The 10633-nt window shown below is 43.3% G+C and overlaps 1 protein-coding gene across 1 annotated transcript; it reads right to left on the minus strand.

Annotated features, from left to right (window-relative positions):
* Window positions 1-7364: 7364 nt before the first annotated feature.
* Window positions 7365-9744, minus strand: LOC124665355 (ATP-dependent zinc metalloprotease FTSH 1, chloroplastic-like). Its single transcript, XM_047202771.1, has 5 exons — window positions 9736-9744; window positions 8736-8982; window positions 8469-8652; window positions 8196-8367; window positions 7365-7756 (listed from the first exon to the last, which is right to left on the minus strand). The coding sequence occupies exons 1-5, from the start codon at window positions 9742-9744 to the stop codon at window positions 7535-7537; spliced, it is 834 nt and encodes a 277-aa protein (XP_047058727.1). The 3' UTR covers window positions 7365-7534.
* Between the last annotated feature and the right edge of the window lie 889 nt (window positions 9745-10633).

Here is a 10633-nt window from a genome sequence, read left to right on the forward strand (position 1 = left end):
TTCCCCTCGCCTACATGGCCGGCCAGAGGAGGAAGAGATAGCATCGCAGCATCCAAGATCCAGGGGCACCAGATCCGGATCTTATACACGGAGATCCCTGGGGTGACGGATCTGACCTTCTCCGACCGCCGGAGCTCGGGAAGACGCCGCCACGAGCACAAGATGCTCAAGATCCGATCCGGACGACCTTGAGCCCTACTCCAAACTACCGGCATATAGCCAAAACCTAAAAAACTAACCCTATCAACTACTCCGGCACCCCTCCTTCGCCATCTCCGGCCGGCAGAGCCGCCGGAGAAGGCTCGGGAGCGGCCCGGCCTCTCTGGAGAGCCTCTCAAGGAAAGGGGGAGGAGAGAGAGAGGAAGGGGAAAGTGAGCGGTCCCCGCATCTGGATCAATTACATCAAAAAAAGGCAAATATACAAATACAAAAACTCATAACCAAAGGTGTGTGTGTGGCACCCTCTATTTTTTTCCTTTTTATTCCATTAAATCTTGCTATACAACTTAGCTGGCACAACTTAGTCTTGATGTGTAGACACAATCAAAGTAGCAACATTATAACCTATATGAATATAATATCTCTACATATGTGTGAAGTCTCATACAACATCACCTTTTTTAAACAAAGGTATATGTATTAATTTTTGGTTTAAATTTGGCGCTCGACTTACCTACAAAATTGTATGAGGGGGGAGACGATGGTCGCATATGAATATACTATTTCTACATATGTGTGAAGTCTCATACAAAATCATCTATTTGCAACAAAGGTATACGTATTAATTTTTGGTTTAAATTTGGCGGTTGACATACCTATAAAACTGTATGAGGGGGTGGGGGGTGAAAGAGACGACGGTCACATATGAACTACATATGTGTGAAGTCTCATACAAAATCATCTATTTGCAACAAAGGTATATGTATTGATTTTTGGTTTAAATTTGGCGCTCGACTTACCTACAAAACTGTATGAGGGAGGGGGCCGAAAGAGACGATGGTCACATATGAATATACTATCTCTACATATGTGTGAAGTCTCATGCAAAATCATGTTTTTGCAACAAAGGTATATGTATTAATTTATCCAAGGTATTTGCATGAACATTTGACGTTCGACTTACCTATAAAGTTGTAGGTGTTAATAACTTCTACATGAGTGACATAAATTGATTTCGAGTTTTCAGCCCACACGTATGTAGGTTGGAAAAGTTAATAGAGTATATTCTCGAACTTTATTTTATTTTTTATCTAGAGATGTAGAACAAAACAAAACAAAAAAATAAACTAGATCCTAATGGCAACCAAAACCCTAGAAGAGCTCTGGCGACTCAAACCCTAGCCGCCGGTGATCTTTCCCGCCGGTGATCCACACCTTGCTGGAGTTCAGAAGTGTTTTCCTCCTTACACTCTTCTCCCTAGGTAATCTGTTTTCCTCTCCTCCTCCCTCCACCTTTCTCTATGGCTGCTCCCGCATGGAAATGGAGCGTTTCGTACGTGAAGGCTCAAGATCTGGCCTCTGGCTTTAATGACCCCATGATGGGGGAGTTGCACCTCTGGACTAGCACAAAATGGATTGGTCTCATGACCACGAAGGGTACTCCCATTGTAGGTAAATTTCTGCGTAAGCGTGATGTTGTAGATGTGGGATCTGTTTTGGAATTTCCAGTCTATAGTGTCAAGGTGATTCAATGTGTGCACTCTCCACACGTCGATCGTGTTGCCTCAATTCAAGAGCTCATGCAGATGTCTGGATCTGATCTAAACCCTAAGGATCAAGGTTGGCATGTCACCTATTCTACTCATAGAGATCTGTGGCGTGGCCGCATGAAATCATATGATGTATCCCTTTTTTTCTCTGCCAAGCATAATTGGCTTCTGTTTAAGGATGCTAAGGGGGAAATGGTGGGCAGACGTGGCCTTAAACCAACTGATAATTTTCTGTTGGGATCGAAGATATCTTTCCTGAACCATGTGATCAGAATGGGACAAACCTGGCTAGTGATGGTGAAGACTGCTGAAGTTGGGGTTGCTGCTTCACACAATGTTCCTGGCAGTAACAAAGTGGAAGAATCTAACTCCACTGAAGGAGGAGGTGAATCCACTCCTATTCATGGTGATGATAATCAGGTCTTGCCATCATCTGCAGTATTCGATACTATATCCATGAAGTTGGATTTCTCTTTTGGTTATAAATTTAAAGCTGATATAAAGAAAAGGTTTGGTACTATAGTTCATCCTCTAGGTAAATCAAATCATTTTCTCTTGGTTGTCTCTTTTGGAAGAGCTACTTTCAAGTTGAATGAGGATGTGGTAGGGATTGCCTTAGAATCTTGTATTGGAGGCAATTGTGATGATTTGTCGGTGAAGTATCTCAATGATAGATTTTTTCGTTTCTCTGTTTCTTCCAAGGTAGTGGGTTTCATGGTTAATGCGAGTAAGGTCTTTCTCTTTTTCATCCTTTAAGTGTTTTTCAATCTCTGGAGTAATGGAGGCCCATATTGGCATAAATAATTTCTCAGGTGGCAGGCTGAATGTGATGAATGCATTTTAGTAAGTCCTAATAAAAGCAGGACGGATAAAGCTCTGGCTGCTCTTCATGTTACTCCTCAGAAATCTGCTCTGCGTGTTAGACAGTCTAATGTTGCTGCTACAGTTAAAAAGAAGTTGTCCTTTGCTGGAGAGGTGGCATATCCAGCATGCCCTGGTTATATTGCTTTAAATTCTGCTTCATCAAGGATTGAATCTAATAATGGCAAGGTTGTTATTGCTGAAACTATACTTAAAATTGGTCAAGATTTTAGTATTTCTTTTGGCACCACAAGTGCATCTTCTACTCAGCCAGGTCAACATAAGGATCAGCAGCAGTCAGCGAGTTCTAAACCGCCTACTGCAGACATAACCCAAGGCTCTGATGCTACTCAAAATGTGTGTACTATCACCATGGTGGGGCGAAGGAGTCATTGTTTGCTTGTACGTCGATGACATACTGATTTTCGGAACCAACCTGAATATCATCAAGAAGACCAAGGATTTCTTATCTCGCTGTTTCGAGATGAAGGATCTTGGAGTAGCTGATGTAATCTTAAACATCAAGCTATTGAAGGATGACAATGGTGGGATTACACTGCTTCAATCTCACTATGTGGAAAAGATCTTGAGTTGTTTTGGGTATAGCGATTGCAAGTCTTGTCCAACGCCTTATGATCCTAGTGTGCTGCTTAGAAAGAATAAAACGACTGCTACAGATCAACTGACATATTCTCAGATTATTGGCTCGCTTATGTATATGGCTAGCGCTACGAGGCCCGGCATCGCCTTTGCTGTGAAAAAACTTAGCCGATTTGTCTCAAATCCTGGTGATGATCACTGGAATGCTCTTAAAAGAGTGATGCACTATCTAAAAGGCACTGCGAGTTATGGTATTCACTATACCAGGTATCCGAGGGTACTAGAGGGTTATAGTGACTCAAACTGTATTTCTGATGCTGATGAGATTAAGGCCACTAGTGGATATGTATTTACACTTGGTGGTGGCGCTGTTTATTGGAAGTCTTGCAAGCAAACCATCTTAACGAGGTCAATAATTGGAGTGAAACTAAAGATTACTGCAAAGAGAGAATATATCAACTCTTTGGCAAGCAGAATCCATCTCAGGGTACAATGATTAATACTGCAGTAAGAATTGGGGAGCTTGTTGGCAAATATTTATCGTTAATGATTTACATTTCTGTTTGATACTATACTGAATTAAGTATGAAAGTTTCCATGCTTTTCCAAGACTTTCTTTGAGGGTATCTTTCAGATGAAGGGTATGCCTAGTTCATCGAATCAAGGATGCCCAGTACATCCTAATGGAGAACACTATTACGAGGACGAAGAACTTCTAATGCCGTAAATTGTATATGAAAACTTGTTTGAAGTTGTATATGGTCACCTGAGATTGAATATTATATATTCCTCTTGAATTCTTCTTGTTTAAAATTTCAAACTTGTTTAAAATTGTATATTCATATGCATCAACGTGTAACGTGTATATACTAGCGTAGAATATGCGTACTGAAACTTCTTTGAAATTAAAATAAAACATAAAATATAATATAAAAAAATAAAAACACAACAAAATAAACCAGATTTAGGGGTTTAAACCCTATACCTGCAGAGATCTTTAGTCTCAGTTGGTCACACCAACCGGAACTGAAGGTACTCTGCCCTGACGAACATCTGCAGCCCACATGGATGAGCCTTTAGTTGCGGTTCGTAAGCAACCGCGACTAAAGGGGGGCCTTTAGTCTCGCATATTTAGTCCCGGTTGCGGAATCCAGAACTCAAACCCGCTACCAACCGGAACCGAAGCTCCTTTTTCTACTAGTGAGGAGTCATTAAGTTGTTAAACTTTGCTCCCAACAACATGCAGCTTTCACATAATCTGGTTAGCACACATATTAATATGCTGCAGCAACCCGAGAGGTATCATCTAGTTCATCTGAACTTCTTGACGGGAATTCCAGATTATATTCTAGCCGGTCCGAACAACTTGTGGAAGTGTCCGGAAACGCGCCGAAGTTCCCTGCCTGACCATATTCCAATTTAGTTTTTTCGGTCAATGTTAGTCATTCATATGTGTGTCTTTATTCATTGAAAGAGAGGAAGTATCTCTTCATTAATACAAAACGTTTTGGTGCCAAAATATTTTATATTGGTGAAGAGAGGTTGTTCGTACATAGCACACTACACCAAATATACAAATTGGCTAGCTGTATTTTATAATCGCTAGCAGGAGATCGGGCTGTAATCTATACTGTTATGGGCTTTCTCTATCCTTTGCATTGCTACTGCCTTCTAGACCGGCCCAGAATCTGATATACAATTGGGCTTCACTCATTTTCGTGTTCCTCTCTCAAAAAAGGTAAAAAGGAAAACCTAGGTACGCGTGGGCACGCACGGGCACGCACGATGCGTCTCTCTCGATGTTTGCCGCCGCTCCTCTACCATCTCCGGCGGCGCAGCAGCTCCGGTCTGCTGGGCGGATCATCATCACGTGCGTACTCATCGACGAGCGCGAACAGCTCTAGCGGGGTCCCGGTGACCGCAAGAACATGGCCGCAGTTGTGCAACAGCTGCGGCGCAGACCAGCTTGCGGACCGGAGGCGCCACCTGTGCATGGTCCTGGATGACTGGGACAAAGGATTCTCCGTGCACAAGCTCAGTCTAGAAGACCTAGTTGTCGGCGGCGGCGACGGTGACGGCAAGCCGCAACGCCTCCCCGACCCCGTCCTCCGCCTCAGCGTCCGCGCGATCGGCTCAGACCCGTGGTTCCACGCCGTGGGCAGCAACCTCGTCGTTTTCTCCAGTAGACGCGGCGACAGCCGCGGCCTCACCCTCATCTACGACATGGACACGGCGGCCATGGAGATCGAGAACTCTCTGCCGCGCGACCTGGAAAGGTGTCACAAAGCAATGGTCGCCGGCGACAAGCTGTACGCGTTTCGCACGTACGACTGCGGTGACGACAGCGCCTTGCACTGCTTTCGCCGGACGGAACCTGGTGGCGGCGACAGCGACGAGGAGGGCCTCCCCTACGGGATTATTAGCCGGCCGGACCCGCGCTGGGCCTGGGAGAGGATACCAGTTCCGCCGCCCAGGCCCAACCTCGGCGGGCGCCCCACTAGCTTCTTGGAAGACAGGCACAGCAGCGCGCTGCACCCCGACGGCCGCACCATCTTCGTCTCCGTCGGGAGAAGGTGCCGCAGCCCGGTCGAGCACGCTGCGGACGAGGGCACCTTCTCCCTGGACACGGCGACCGGCGAGTGGACGCGCCTGGGCGACTGGCTGCTGCCGTTCAATGGCCACGCGCACTACGACGGCGACCTCGGCGCGTGGGTTGGCACACGCACGGTCCACAGCGAGGAGGAGGGCCGCGGCTACAAGCACCTCTGCACATGCGAGGTCCCGGCGCCCCAGGGTGGCGCCACGCCGGAGCCGGAGTGGATGGTGGCCAAGGAGAGGCTCACGTTCCTCGAGCCATCGCTGAAGCCCACGTCTGGTCGCGTGCTCGTCCGCGCCGGTGGGAGCGGCGGGGGCATGTTCTGCCTCGTGGAGCCAGCGGTGCCGCTGGGGGTCACCTGCAGAAACTTCATGGGCGCCGGTAACAAGTGCCACCTTCAGGTGACCATGTTCCGCGCCAAGTATGGTAGGAACGGCGAGCTCCTCACGGTGCCGCTCGGGCCGGGTCGGTCCTACATCTTCTCGCGGCATGTCGACTATTTTTTCCCGGATGTGTTCTGGGTATGATGCAAGACAGGACTTGTAATCTGAATATCTGTGGACATGTGTGTTCTTGAATCTCCTCCTCCATCAATTATAAATGAAGTATCTCAGTTTAGTTAGATTTAAGGGTCAACCGAGGTAAACTACTTGATTCTCACGTGATGTCATCAAATATCAGTTACAATGACTTGCATGAAACTTGTGTTGTTACTCTTGCCGATATTGACACATTACTTTAATGATTGTCTTCGTGCACGAAGGCTTGGTATTGCAGCTCAAACTAAAATTGTAAGAGAACCTTCGTTAGTATTTATAGGTCTATGATTGGACATGATGATTTTAAATAGTGGGTGCATCTACATCTATGAGCCAAAGAAGATTTTCCTCTATGGTTTGATATCTGTATTTAGCTTTGAGACAAGTAAAAGATTATATCATGGAAGGAAAATGAGTTTGAAGATTTCTGAAATTTTCTTGTATCTGTTAGATTTTATTTTTTAATTGTTAAAATTTGCTAATGTATCTCTTTACCATGTAATATTTATTACTGTAAATAGATATGGTATTAATTGTACAAAAAACAAGGTGCCGACATGCTCTGGCAGCTGCGGGAGCCAAATTGTGGTGCAAAGGAGATCCCAAAAGGCTCTAAATATAACAGATTGTCGAAAATATACGCACTGGCTGGCTCTCATGTATTACTGAACCAAATTACTAAGGCTTCAAAATTCATATTTCTAGCACTCTAAGGATAATGAATTTTATTTTAGTGGAGGATGTATGTATGTATGTCTGTGTCATTTTCATAGTTAAATTAGAAATTATATATCTTAGGTAAAAGTGACATGTTTCGTTGGAAACTCCCTCCAAAATTTCGAGAAACTTACATTGGATAACTATATAACATAAGGCTAGAGTAAGTTATATCGGGTTCAGGAACAAAAAAATCCTGTTTAACAGAGCATTCACTTTTTTCAGTCACAAATTTCGAGAAAGTAATACTGTACATTCTGCCAAGAATCCACACAAAAGAATGTTTTCATAACAGAGTTTGAGGATGTGTTCTAACAGGTGAGCAACCATAAGTTGCAGACGGGCAAAAACTATAAATAATTTGTATTAATTGGAGCAACCCAATGTCAGTAAAGGTTTTTTTACAAAGAACTATACAAACATGTTGGGTAAAACAACACTTTTACTAGATCAATGTGGTTCCTACAAGTTGGACCCTCGTGTAATCACCGAAAACATGCAGGGCCCGCGCCTCAAGCGACGAACAGCTCTGCCTCTCCATCGATGAAGAGGCTCATGAACTCCTCCCCGTCAACTGTCTCCTTCTCAATCAGGAGCTGGGCGAGCCGGTGGAGGATGTCGATGTGGGTGTTGATGATCTGGGTTGCCCGCGAGTAGGCTACCTCCACGAGCTCCCTCACCTCCGAGTCCACGATGTCCGCTGTTGCCATCGAGTAGTCTGACTGGCTCGACATCTACAGCCAAAAAATTGCGGAAATGGCAGGTTAGTATTCAAAACCATTCCTTGTTGGAAAGTAAAGCTAATCCGGGTCTACTAACAACAGCCACACAAAAATGAGATACAAGCCTAAACAGAACTGTTGGTGTTTTCTTTGTCGCCCCTTTCAAGTTTGAATTGACCTTGTACGAAATGGAACATGGATGATGATGTCAAGGTTGGCAGTATATATGTTGGGGTGATGTGTCACAGGAATGCAGTAAACTGGAAGAAAGAGTGTTGTTCAGTAGAAGTCATCAAGGTAAGGTGACACTTAGATAGTGACCATGTTGGCAAGATCTATGATGTCGTTGAAGTTTGCACGTCTATATTCATGGACAATCTCAACAGATTCATCTTATAGAGTAAGAATTTTCCACCTGGAATCATCTACTAGCATCAGAGTAATAATATACCTGCTGGCCCATGAATGGATTCCCACCAGATGACCCGATCGCGACTTGCCCAATCTTCTTGCTGAACCCAAATCTTTCGACCATTTGTCTTGCGACACGTGAGACCTGCATAAAGTCACTGGAAGCCCCAGTCGTCACATTGTTTTGGCCAAAGATCACCTCCTCAGCAACCCTGCAAAGCATGTGGACATATTAAGCACAAAAGTCATCACTTTGCAATAGAGCAACAACCAGTGGATGCTTATATAAATAAAATTTTCATGCGATTAGCACCTGCCACCAAGTGCTACAGCCATTTGGTTCTCTAGGTAGCTCCTGCTGTACAATCCAGACTCTAGTCTCTCTTCACTTGGAGCAAAGAACGTGAGCCCACCAGCTTGACCTCTAGGAATGATGGAAATCTTGGCAACAGGATCGTATTCTGGCATGAGGGCACCGACAAGGGCATGTCCAGCCTCTGCAAATTCAAAAGTTTGCACACACATATTAGGATTATGTGAACTCTATGATAATTTTAACAACTCACGGTGACAAAATTACCATGGTAAGCCACAAGCTTCCTCTTCTGCTCTGAAACAACTGCGTTTTTCTTCTCAGGCCCAGCAATGATCCTCTCTAGAGCATCAGAGATCTCATCCTTGCTTATCTCCTTCAGATCACGACGAGCGGCCAGGATAGCAGCCTCATTCATCAAGTTTTGAAGATCAGCACCGGTGAAACCAGGTGTCCTTCTGGCAACCTTATCAAAGTCTACGTCCTTCGCCAATGCTTTTCCTCTGGAGTGAACCTATCATATGAACATATGTCATGTAAGCTACAGCGTAGAACTACATATATCAGTAAAACTCATCTAGCAGGAAAACCCAAAGAAAATTCAGCACACCTTGTACCTAGAAGGTTAGCAGGAGGTAATACATTAATATCCCTAGGCAGCTAGGCTTATGAACCGGCCAGGGTTGATCAAATATTAACTCCTAGACCCAGACACCCAGTAGAAAGGCGAACTGACTTACTGAAGTAGAATGGAATTAAAAGTGTTACCGACACAGACAATTTAAAGGAGGTTAGGTGATCTTGACCAGATATGCCACAAATTAAGTGAACTTACACCTATACCATTCTACTATTCAACAATACGTAATATCTTAATATGCATTTTTTATATGCTCTTGAGCTTCCAAAGTTATGTGCATTGTGTTGGCAACTTGCTACCAACCCTACCTATTCTGAGCCGGATATCTGGTAACTGATTTTGGCTGACAAACAGTGCAGATCTTTTGATATTAGTTACCAAATGAATAAGTTGGGCAAAAATTAAACCCACAACTGAAACACAACAAATTACCGGACTAGTGATAATTTTGTGATTTACAGAACTACAGGAAAAGCATCTGGAAATAAAGCAATGATATGTTATAATTGCAATAAGTTAGCTAGGAAGATCAAATGAGGTTGCAGAACAAAATGAAGTGCTGCCAACTACAAATCATATTCTGTTTGATTAAATTATGATGAAATTTTGGATAATGATGGACAGTACAGAGTTCATTTTGGGACCGTACTACTGCGATGTTTCTGAGATCAAAACATTCTTAGTTGAAGTTGAGCTAATCATGTTACAAACAAGTGCATAAATAAAGCCCATAAATATTTACCAAATTAGTTATGTAAACACCTATAGTTTTATACAAAGTACTTAAGTACCACAAAAATTGCCAATGATCTCTGGGGTAAACTAAGAAAGTAATGAGAAACTGCAAATCGAAAACCCATACAAACTGTTAAAAAAGTAGTGGCCTAAGCAAAACTAAACTAGAAATGAAAGGTCAAAGAGATTCAGTTACTATTGTAACTATGCAAGAAATAATTGATAAACTACAGAGCTCCAACTCTAGTCTTAGCACACAAAAAGAAAATCCTTACGAAGATAGTTCTATCAAAATAAGGTTAGCTATCGCTCTGAAATATGATTACCTGCCCAGTTAACATATAGATTAAGTTATATCCAAAAATTTCAGAAACAAAATTACCATTTTAGAATGAAAAATATCAGGTAAATTGTACAAGGTTTATACTCGAAAGGAAGCTTAAAGCAAGTAAGTTCCCTCCAAGTTCCTATCATAATCAATCAAACTACAGCTCTGAAAATCTAAGCCAGTTCAGTCTACGAATGAAGTTATGTCTCAGCATCTCGCAAATTTATAACATTTTGGCATGAAAGATACTAGGTAAATTGCCCAAGATTTAGACTTGAAACAAAGTTTATCATGTCATGCATGTGTAAGTATCCCTTCTAAGTACATGAACTTTCAGTTGTAGACTATATCTACATCAAGGTAGACCAGCTTATGTCCTAATGACATGAAACATTTCAGGTAGAAGGTTCAGACTCAAAGCAAAATTTATCGTGTGGCAAGAAAGCACGTTTTCGTCCCTGA

The sequence above is a fragment of the Lolium rigidum genome, chromosome 1 (assembly GCF_022539505.1).
Source record: "Lolium rigidum isolate FL_2022 chromosome 1, APGP_CSIRO_Lrig_0.1, whole genome shotgun sequence".
Lineage (NCBI taxonomy): Eukaryota > Viridiplantae > Streptophyta > Magnoliopsida > Poales > Poaceae > Lolium > Lolium rigidum.